General features: G+C 37.3%; 2 protein-coding genes across 4 annotated transcripts; both read left to right on the forward strand.

The window, feature by feature from the left end:
• Positions 1-233: 233 nt before the first annotated feature.
• Positions 234-1,443, forward strand: LOC113304369 (putative HVA22-like protein g). Its single transcript, XM_026553469.1, has one exon. The coding sequence runs from the start codon at positions 391-393 to the stop codon at positions 1,210-1,212; it is 822 nt and encodes a 273-aa protein (XP_026409254.1). The 5' UTR covers positions 234-390; the 3' UTR covers positions 1,213-1,443.
• A 1,542-nt stretch (positions 1,444-2,985) lies between these two features.
• Positions 2,986-9,855, forward strand: LOC113302228 (SCAR-like protein 2). 3 transcript variants are annotated; one of them, XM_026551109.1, is made up of 9 exons: positions 2,986-3,358; positions 4,216-4,379; positions 5,333-5,456; positions 5,535-5,667; positions 5,857-5,912; positions 6,081-8,478; positions 8,625-8,684; positions 9,190-9,297; positions 9,546-9,855. In XM_026551109.1, exons 1-9 carry the CDS (start codon positions 3,195-3,197, stop codon positions 9,594-9,596), a joined length of 3,258 nt encoding a protein of 1,085 aa, XP_026406894.1. In that variant the 5' UTR covers positions 2,986-3,194; the 3' UTR covers positions 9,597-9,855. The 3 variants fall into 3 exon arrangements, with proteins under 3 accessions (XP_026406894.1, XP_026406893.1, XP_026406895.1); XM_026551108.1 differs by having other exon boundaries at positions 2,988-3,358; positions 8,586-8,684; XM_026551110.1 differs by lacking the exon at positions 2,986-3,358 and having other exon boundaries at positions 4,254-4,379; positions 5,322-5,456; positions 8,586-8,684.
• The last annotated feature ends 772 nt before the right edge of the window (positions 9,856-10,627 follow it).

A 10,627-nucleotide genomic window follows, 5' to 3' on the forward strand; every position in this document is an offset into this window, starting at 1 on the left:
GGATATCTAACATTCATCAATGATGATCAAAATCTTGTACCAACAATCGGTCGTAATTAAATCAATTAAGTAATTCTATATTGTTCTTCTCCTTTTGGAGAAGACTACTACTTCCAACAACATGTAATAGTCTTGCAAATTATCAACTGGCGGATTAGAACCTTCTTTGTTTATATTTGGACTTATACTGCGGACTTGCATATATGACGTTGCCTATGTATATATAATGAGGGCTGAAAATTGGCAAGCTTATCCTTGCTTATATATCAAATTTTGTTTTCTTGTTTCAAAATAAAAAAATTCTCGGAATTTGGTTTTATCCTTTTAGTTCTTGTTTTTAGAAGCTTGGGAAATTTTAGTGTGTGTTCTTTTTCATGTTAAGACTTCAAAATGATGGGATCATTTCTGACCAGAGGGCTCATTATGGCTTTTGGATATGCATATCCAGCTTATGAGTGCTATAAAGTCGTAGAAAAGAACAAACCAGAGATTGAGCAACTTCGATTTTGGTGCCAATACTGGATCTTAGTCGCAATGCTTACTATTTTTGAAAGGCTAGCAGACATTTTCGTTTCATGGGTGCCAATGTACTGTGAAGCCAAGTTTGCCTTGTTCATATATTTGTGGTATCCTAAAACGAAGGGGGCAACGTATGTTTATGATTCTTTTTTTCGCCCATATATTGCACAGCATGAGAAGGAAATTGATCGCAACCTACTGGAGCTAAAGACTAGTGCCGGAGACTTGGCAATTGTTTATGGCCAAAAGGCTGTGGCCTATGGCCAGACAAGATTTTTTGAGATTATGCATTATATTGCTTCACAGACAACCTCTAGACCTCGTCTATCGCAGCAGCAACAGGCTATAGATGTTCATGAACCTCCTCCGTATGTAAGACCTCGGGCACCAGCTACCCCCGCTGCACAACAGCCGTCACGTACTTCCAGTACTGGTGCGGCTGAACATCAACAGGAGCCAGCTCAAGAGACCGATCCAAAATCTCCGACACCCTCGGTACCTGCAGCCTTCCATCCACTTGATGCACTATTCTCCCGTGATACTAATGACATGGAAGCAGAAACAAGTAAGAACCAACCAGTTCCATCTGCGGCAACTTATGAAAATTCAAACGAAACTCAGCAAGACATATTCATGGATGAGGCCATTCAAGAGACACGTGCCAGGTTGAGGAATACCGGAATCCGACAATAAAAACTTCTTCTTGCCTACACCAGTATTGTTATTTTATGTCTGATTGTTAGCTGTCGAACAATTAGATACGAGAACCCGGAGAAAAATGGAAAAGAATCATAAGATGCATATATAACAAGTTGATGTTGGTGTAAATGTAATACTTGTTCAAAATAAATAAAATGAAATGCAACAGACTGCTTAAAAGCATTTTATCTTTTCAAAGTGCAGTTGATTAATCACCTAATATCTGTTCCAAAATCTCCAAATGAAATATATGTTTTCAGAGAGTGGCATTTTGTTATGTTTGGTTTGAACCCAAGCTTCCCATTGCGGTATGCATACGGTAAGTCTACCATGTTTAGTTAGATATTGGGTTGCTGTTTAAGATAAACTCTAACAAAGTTTCTCTTTTGAAAATGAAACGTAAGAAGCTTCTTCGTTTCCTACATTCCCATGTGCAGCAAGTAAACCAAACCAGTAATTCTTACTTCGTTTTTCTTGTTTTACTATTTTATTTGAAATTACAGAACCCGAGTTTGAAGTTTGACCTACCAGTTTTCAGTACTGAAACCTGGAGTTTATCTTAAACAGAGACTGGATTAGGATCAGAAGAATCTTCCTCTTCACTAGTCAACTTTGCTACTTGGAGCCTAAGTGAGATTGGCTCTCAATTTTATACTACTAATCACAATTTCATCATCAATTTTTTTCCATCCCTCGCACCATTTACGCCTGTGGGACCCACCTCTACACGTGCCACGTGCGATTAAATCTTTGGACCTACCAAGCCACAGAGTTGGTAACTTGGTATATGGTAAGTTGTTAAAAGCACCTCTCTTCATTGAAGCGATTAGGTCTTCATTTAAACCTAGTATTTTATTTTTGACATAACTTTTGTTGGCCATATAATGGTCCACCTTAATGGTGGTCCTTGCGGATTGCAATTGACATTACTAGGACTACTGCCAAACCAAGTGTACACTCAACCAGCTAGTCTTGTTTGTCCCCGCACCCACAGTTGCTTCTAAAATGTCGTTTATTTAATTCACCCTTGCACTTTCCCTTTCCCTATCCCTATCAGGTTGGGCTGTATATCTCAAAGTACCACTGCACTAAAAACATTGTTTTAAATGAACGTTGATTAGGATGCAAAACTCAGAAAAACATACTGTACAACTTATTTTGAGCATAGGCTCTACTTTTATGTTAAGGGGTGCTGGTTTTATGGCGCTTTTGTATAACTAAGAAATCGAATGGGAGTTTTTTCAAAAAATTGTATTTGATTGACTGTTGACTCAATTGATGTTTGGTTTCAACTTATCTTTGTTGTCATTTTCAGTTAGATATTAAGATCAACTAGAAAGCTATGTTAGTTAGGAGAATAAGATTGGTGGAAGTGCAACCAAAAGGTCCAAAACCTATTCAGCTCCTAAAACTACTTTTACCATAAATTAAGTAACCTTTAACAGGGAGAAAGTGCCCCTTAACAAGAAAGTTCTTAGCATAACCAATTTTAATTGGAAAAAATACTAAAAAAAAATAAATTAAATAATCTCCCTCGCCATTCACCGCAATCATGCGACCCACGTCCAACGGTCAGTCTCCCATATGCCTCTTTAAATAAAAGGGGTATTTAAGTCATTGTGTACAATCACAGGACAATAATGTCATTAGTTACCTAGATGAAGGGTAATATAAGTAAATAAAAAGTACATTTTCCTCTGGACTGTGAACTGTTTGATGTCTTGTGGTTTGTTTGTTTGTTTTTGTTTCTTAAAACAAAATTTCTGTAACTTTCTACATTCTAATAGAATTTTTTTTCTTAAAAGTTGGCAATGTTTTTACATCAAAGCAGGTAACATGTTTCAATCCCAATTAACCTAATCAATCAAACACACCCTAATCTTCTTTTTCATCATTTCAGTTTCATTCTTTTGATTATTACCACAATTTATTTAGTGATCAATTCAATTCAATTCTGTAAAAACATCAAAGAGAGAATGCCTTTGGTAAGATTTGAAGTAAAGAATGAGTATGGATTGGGTTCAGAAGAGATGTACAGAAGAAGAGGAGGAGTAAGTGATGAAGATCCTAAAGCTATACTTGAAGGTCTTACTGTGGCTGGTCTTGTTGGGATCCTAAGACAATTAGGTGATCTTGCTGAGTAAGTCTTCTGTTTTTTGTTTTTTTTTTCAATCTGAGCTGAGGAGTTGTTTTTTTACTACCCATTCTATATTAGCATTGAAAGAAGAGTAAAAAGATAGATATTGTTTTTACTCTTTTTGTACTAATGAATGTAAAAGGAAGTGACTACACTGAATTTGCTTTTCAGAATTGACCTACCTATTGATTCATTTTCAATAATGTCTTCTACTACTGTATGTGGATTGATGAGAAAATGATTTATCTACTCAAATGGTTTTGGATTAGTAATCATTTCTTTTTTTTATCAATAAATCATTCTACTTAAGTATGAGGAAGATACCAATTTCTTTTTAAGTAAACAAAATTAGAAAAATCAACCTTATTTAGTGACTAATGAGAGTAGAATCCTATGATACTGTACAATGTTACATTTTCTGAGATGAAAGTTTCCCAGTTAGTCCTTGTTAAATCAAACATATGGAGTAATGAGTCATTGGGATTTAGAGCCTGTTAGTTATCAGATGAGTAGTTTTAGGTGTACATTGATTGTTTGTGAACCCCGTACAACTCATATGTGTATGTCTGTTGCAAAAATGTGAATCATGTGTATCTATTATATCTGTCTACCAAGAGCATGTCAGAAAAAGTGACTCCTCTAGCACATACAGATAAATGGATATTGCTTCTAGAAATGGTTAGTGAATGGAGTTGCTTAGTAACCGGTCCATATAGGAGGTTTTGTGGAGTTTAAACAAGATGAAGTTTAAGTAAGCAGTCGTTGATTCGTCGTAAACTTTATATGAAAATTGAATTTGTTAATGCTGGATTTTGCATGCATGATTTGCGAGGTTTACTGAATCATTATAACATATGCAGGTTTGCATCAGAGATTTTCCATGATTTGCAAGAGGAAGTGATGGTGACAGCTGCTAGAAGTCATAAAATGATAGCTCGTGTAAAAAACCTGGAAGCATCCATCCCACCAGTTGAGAAGGCTATTCTCGCCCAAAAGAGCCACATTCATTTTGCTTACATAGATGGTATGTGTACACACTCTGGGGACTGGGATATTGTCATTCTTGATGCTTTCAAATTCTTCTTGTCAATTACTTAATGCCAGTCTTCTTCATTCGTCCTATTTTTTGTGATTAAAGCCAAAGAAGTTCTTTCTCTATCATTGCTTCCCATGTAGATTTTATTAAGCTAAATTTTATTAAGCTAAGCTAGTGAACTCATTTTATTCTAAGTTTCTTGAAGGATTTCAATAAAATTTCGATTAACTGACTTCAAATCTTATGGTGAACAAATTTGTCTTAGAGAGCCGAATGAACATTTCTCTTTTGAAGTCATCCTTTTGAGCTATGAAATTCCGTCATTCACTACCATAAAGCTAGAAAAGAATTTGATTTGCTCAAAATTATAATTACGTTAACCTGAGTGGGAATTTCTCTGGATAAATTATTGCATCGCACCTACACGTAATAAAGTCAGATTCTCTTATGGAGAAAAACTTCTCGTTTCAGTGCAGTTGAAAGTGGCCTATATGTTTCCACATCTAATATTATATGTATTCAGGTTCTTTCTTTTTTTCTAGATCAGTTTCACTTTTTGTTATTAGTTTAAGAGAAATTAGTTGCTCCATTGAGAGCTTAATGCTTAGTCACCAACAATCCCAGATTTTAGTATTGCCGCATATCTGACACAAGAAAAACAAACTCAAACTATTCCAGAATGTCTTTGGTTAACCATTTTTGAGGAAAGTGGGTTGGAACCTTTTCCTTCAAGCAATCCTCAAACCTTGGATTTGTATTGGATATATATGAAAGGCTAGTTTTTGAATGCTTAAGCTATAGATCAAAATCCTCGACTTCTTTAAGTTGCCCTGGAGTAACTTCGCCTGTTATAATCTTGGCCAAGGTTCTATTTATCTTCATAGTACCATACTTTCATTTACTGGATTTTCAAAATTTGATAGAAAGCAGGTAATTTGCAGGTACTGAATGGCATCCCAAAATTCAAACTCGCAAAAATCAAATCGTCTATAGTTACTTGCCACGATTCATCATGGATACCTATGAGGAATGCCGCGATCCACCTGATTTTCACGTGCTTGATAAGTATGATTTTACTTCTATAGTTATTAGTTTGGTTCTGCTTTTCTTAGAGATACTAAAACTTTCAATTGTGCTGCATAGGTTTGATAAGGGTGGTCCTGGATCTTGTGTGAGGAGATATTCAGATCCATCATATTTTAAAAGAGCACTTGCTAACTCTGAAATGCTGTCTAGTGTGAAGGGTCAGAGGGAGAAGAAAGCTCAGAAAAGCAGGGTATAATGCGACTCTCTTTTTCTTTTTTCTTTTTATAGAGTAGATCTATCTAAATGAAGCAAAATAAAATAAAAATGGATGGTAGATCTATCAGTTCAACAATTTATGTTGTTTCTCTTATAAAGCTCAAGTACTGTCTTCCGTGTTCATTGGTCTTAAAGTCTCTTCTTATGCTGTTTTGCTGGTTAGAAAAAAGGAGGGCGGGGTAGGAATGGAGTATCTTACAGTGTCTCGGCATCTGGCAGGTACTTTCATTTTGTTTGCTTATAGTCTCTACATGCACCAATGGAAAATATTAGATGGTAAATAATGCGTCCTATAGATCCTATACTGGACGTATGAAATCTGACCAGTTTGGATACAATAAGTTTTCATGTACAGAGGGTTCACAGTTATTTTATCTGATTTATTAGAATTCAGTCCGAATCTCCAACAAGTTATAGTGAAAGTTCTGCTGCTGAGACTATATCTACAGTCAATATGAGATCAAAGTCTGAATTGGGTAATCGATCCAAATATTTTGATCCAAGAATTATGGAAGTTCGATCTACATCTTTGAATATGGGAAACAAGCTGGGGTACCATGAGTATGTATTTGACGGAAGTTCATCCAATCAGCATGAAGATCAGGAGGACAGTGAACTATCTAGCCCCAGGTCAAACATGCAAACTGATGGTACTGGTTCTATCCTTGCCGAGGAACGAGAAAAGGCTGAATATTATGATGACCTTTCAAATAGGTCTTCCCTAGCTCCAAGTGTCCGAAAGTCATCTTCTGTAACTTGGGATGAAAAGATAGAAATTGTGAAGCCTATGCATCAAAAGTTGCATGGATTACGTATAAATGAGAAGAAAGCTTCAAATGCACTGCCATTGAGGTCTGACCTAATTAAGTTGGAGAAAAGATCTCCTGCACGCAGTGACATTGGTGCAGTACGTATCTTATCTGATTTTGTTAACATATCAGGATCAGTTTTTTATGATAACGAGTCTGATGAGCTTGAAAGTGAGGCGGACAGTTATGTAGATGCACTTAACACTATGGAATCAGAAATTGAGACAGATGCCGATTGCCAAGCCAAACAGGAAGTAGAACTGTCCTTTGCCAAGTTCAAAAATGAAGGAGTACTGGACACCAAAGCAGCTCCAACCAGCGATTCGAATGCTCGGACATCGGAATCATCTGATGTTGAAACTGATACTGCATCCTATACTTTCCCGAATAAGCCAATACCACGGAATATTTCCAGATTTGTTGATTCAGAGGATTTGAGCTGTGCACATCCACCCCAAATCTACATCACTTCTGTCAATGATCCATCCTCTTCAGGCTCTAACATTCCAAATTCAGAAGGCCCATTAGTAGGTAAAAATGTTAACCAGTCCGTAAAGTCTGGCGAATCACAGGCACCTGCTAAAGATTCTGATGCACCGTCGGTAACATTTTGGACAAACGGAGGCCTCTTGGGGCTTCAGCCATCAAAACCTCCAGATTATCGCGAGACAAGCACTGAGATTAAGTGTAGGAGTGGTACTAAGAATGATAAATATCCTCTTCCAAGTGAAACCTTTGTCCCCAAGTCTCGTTCTGATGGGTTGGATATGCTAGTTAAGGCGCCTGAACATGAAGAGAAGAACCACAAATGTGGCACAGGTTATGCTGGTTCTGAGGATAATATGAACCTAAATGGTGGTATCATGAAACAGAATATTGATAGCTCTGCCCATTTTAAACCATTCCGTAATAAGCTTGAAGATGCTTTGTCGGAAAAGAACCCAATGTCACTAGCCAAGATTGAGAAATCTGGTGATTCACACAATAACAATGTGGTTCAGGGGAATGGGTTGTCAGAAACTAGTAGGCTGAAAGCTGGCCTTGTGAAGTTGCAGGATCATCACATTAGGCTAGAAGGCCGAAACAGAGTTGCATATCAAACCTCTCCCGAGAAGAATCTTAAGAAACCGACTGACTGCAGATCTCCGATGAACTCGACCTGTTCTTCACCACCACTAGAACACATGAAGATCTCTGTTCACCCCATGAATGTATCAGAAACTTCTTTTCTGAAGCTAAAATTTCCTGATGGGAAACATCTTCGTGAAAGCAGTGAGGATTTTATGTTTCCTACTTTCCAGTTACTTCCGGAGCTTTCTAATTCTCTACAGGGTATTGGTGATGAATCTGATGATGACACATTCTATAGATCATCTCCGGACATGTCTGAGGAACATATGAGCCAGTGCTCAGCTTCAAACTCTGACCAGTGGGATTCTGATGAAATACATGGAGCTGGTAATCATGACCCTAAGTTATATGATTCTTTACGTAGAATTTCATCAGATGAATCCATATCTAGCTTTTTTGAACATGAGGGGAAAAAAGCTAATGACGACACCTATCGAAAACCTGATGGAGTTCCCAACAATTTGAACAGAATTCAATCAATGCCAGATGGTCCTGTACTTGATTGTCAAAGTTTTGATGTTGGGAGCCAGTTATTAAGTGAGCATGAACAGAAGATGGACTCTCATCCGAAAGACGACCTGGATTTAGATTTGGTCTTGCTGTATAATAGCATACCAACTCCAATGCGTCCTGGTGAACTCGCCCCACCACTACCTCCACTTCCTCCATTGGAATGGAGATTAGTGAAACCCCCTACTCAAGAAAATGAAGAAGCTTCTGTATCTAAAGTTGCCGGTGGTTTAAAATGTATACAAGTTTCAGAAACTACTCTTATCCAGAAACCTAAGCCAAATCAGTCCGAAAAAATTCCGGTTGAGATCACTGCAGCTCCACCATACAGCCAGGTATTCATGAGGATTTCATGTTCATCTGTCTTCTCTTTTCTTTTCCTTGTAGAATTGGAGTTGTTAACTTTGTATAAACAACTGATGGTATTCAATTAACTCTGCAGCATAAGCAACATATGATTGGTAGAAGTGTAACTATGCAGGATTCAAATGGCAAGGGTCTGAATGAAAGGGAGGGTTTAATGCAACAAATCAGAAGCAAGGTGTGTTTCGTTCTCTTTTTGTTAAAACTTTTTGTAGCTTCCGAAACCCCAGTGTACTGAACTGTACGAATGAAATAACCACAGTCAAATAGCATGTGGAACATCTAATTTCAGTGGTATAGTAGTGAGGTGTCATTATCATGTTCTGGTTAGGGGTCATCTTTTAATCTCCTATTCTCTCTCCATCATACCTTGAATCTTTATCAGGAAGATCTTATACTGAATCTGTGGGTTTGCCGGCCTTCTGTTAATTACTGCACAGCATATGCTAAACTTGCAGTATCCTAATTTTTCTTGATAGATTTAATTTGCAGTTGGGTTAGTTTCTAATTTATTAGTAGTTAGCACAAAAAACTTTTGCATTGGTTTATCTAGGGGTTGATCTATGAAATGCATGTCAAGTCCCAGCAAGTGCTTCATGTCATAATCTTGAGCTCACTCGATAAAATTGATTATACCATATTAATGATCTAATAATCTATACTTGTCTGTGTTCTACTTCCAGTCTTTCACCCTCAGGCGCACAGTACCAGAGAGGTCAAACCTCATCACAGGTCCCACTTCCAACACCAAAGTTGCTGAAATGCTACAGAAGGCAAATGCAATCCGCCAGGTTCTTAGTTCTTTCCTTTCCTTTCCTCTTTGAGTGGTGCAGTTTGTGTTGCCTTTTAAAGTCAGTAAACAAAATACACTCTCCGTATTGGTGAAATTGTTAAAATCTTATCCAGATGCTAGGATCCCACGAGTGGGATCAATGGTGGCAATATTCTGTAGATTGCGGCTGTAGGCCCAGCTTCTCACTGTCTTGTTCATTTTGTATACATTTTTTGTACAGTGTCTCACTGATTTACTTTTGCTCAGGCATTCGTGGGTAGTGATGACGGAGAAGATGGAAGCTGGAGTGAAAGTTGATCTATGTGAAATCGAGTTTATGATCTTCCTGTGAAATCGAGTTTTGTTATATATGTGAATAACCACAGCTCTTTCTTGTAATTAAGGTGGTAGGGTTCGTCTAGTATTTCATTAATTTTTTTAGTGCGATTCTATTAGTCATAGGTTCCAGCTATTCTGTAGTCTATGACTTCGGATTAACTTGCCCATTTTTTAATGTAAATTTCTCTAATTAGCAATTAATTTCCGAGAAAAATAAAGAAAAATAAGAAAAAATAAAGAAGCCGATTTGCGAGAATTGTGACCCTGACTTTGCTCGACTCCTGTCAGGGAATTTCTCCCTCTTTGTGACGGATCAAGTTGATCTGAGATAGAGGCCTAGATCAAATACGTTAAGAGCAGCTGAAATTGTAGTATTTGAGTTGGGCAAAACAACATTTTTCATTGACACCTACTCTCACCTGCTTCTTGTCAAGCATTCATCTTCTTATCATGTCTGCTTAGTCAGGATTTTTTTCTTTTTCTTTTTCTGTTTTTTTTTTTTTTTGGCCAAAAGGTTAAATTCATATTTATGTACATGAAGTGCAAGGTCGCAACCTATCGGATGAGTTAAAAAGTCCTAAACAGTCACAGCTTCTTAACTGAAGAGAATGCTGTTTACAGACTGAAGAGAATGCTGTTTACAGATGTTGAGCTAAAAAATCAGTGTCAGAGGACCAGAAAAATCATAGACTTTTGCATCTAAAACAACATTAACACAAGATTTCTTGATGCTCCCAAACAAGAGGAAGAAGTTCTTCTTTTAGGTGCTTCTGTGATGAGGCGATCCATCAAATAGTTCTTTGGTTGGTGTTTTGGGTTGTCGGTATACTATGAATCTATGATGGACAAAAGATTAAATGAGAGGCCCACTAAAGAGCTCCCATTTCTTTAAGGTGGTAATTGAATTATTGTCCCTATTTTTGATGGACTTTACAAATATCCTTATCACACAATAAATATATCCCTATCTATCTGAAAGCCGGGGTCCAATACCATGTTTTCCATTTCCA

The sequence above is a fragment of the Papaver somniferum genome, chromosome 8, assembly GCF_003573695.1.
Source record: "Papaver somniferum cultivar HN1 chromosome 8, ASM357369v1, whole genome shotgun sequence".
In the NCBI taxonomy this organism is placed as follows: Eukaryota; Viridiplantae; Streptophyta; class Magnoliopsida; order Ranunculales; family Papaveraceae; genus Papaver; species Papaver somniferum.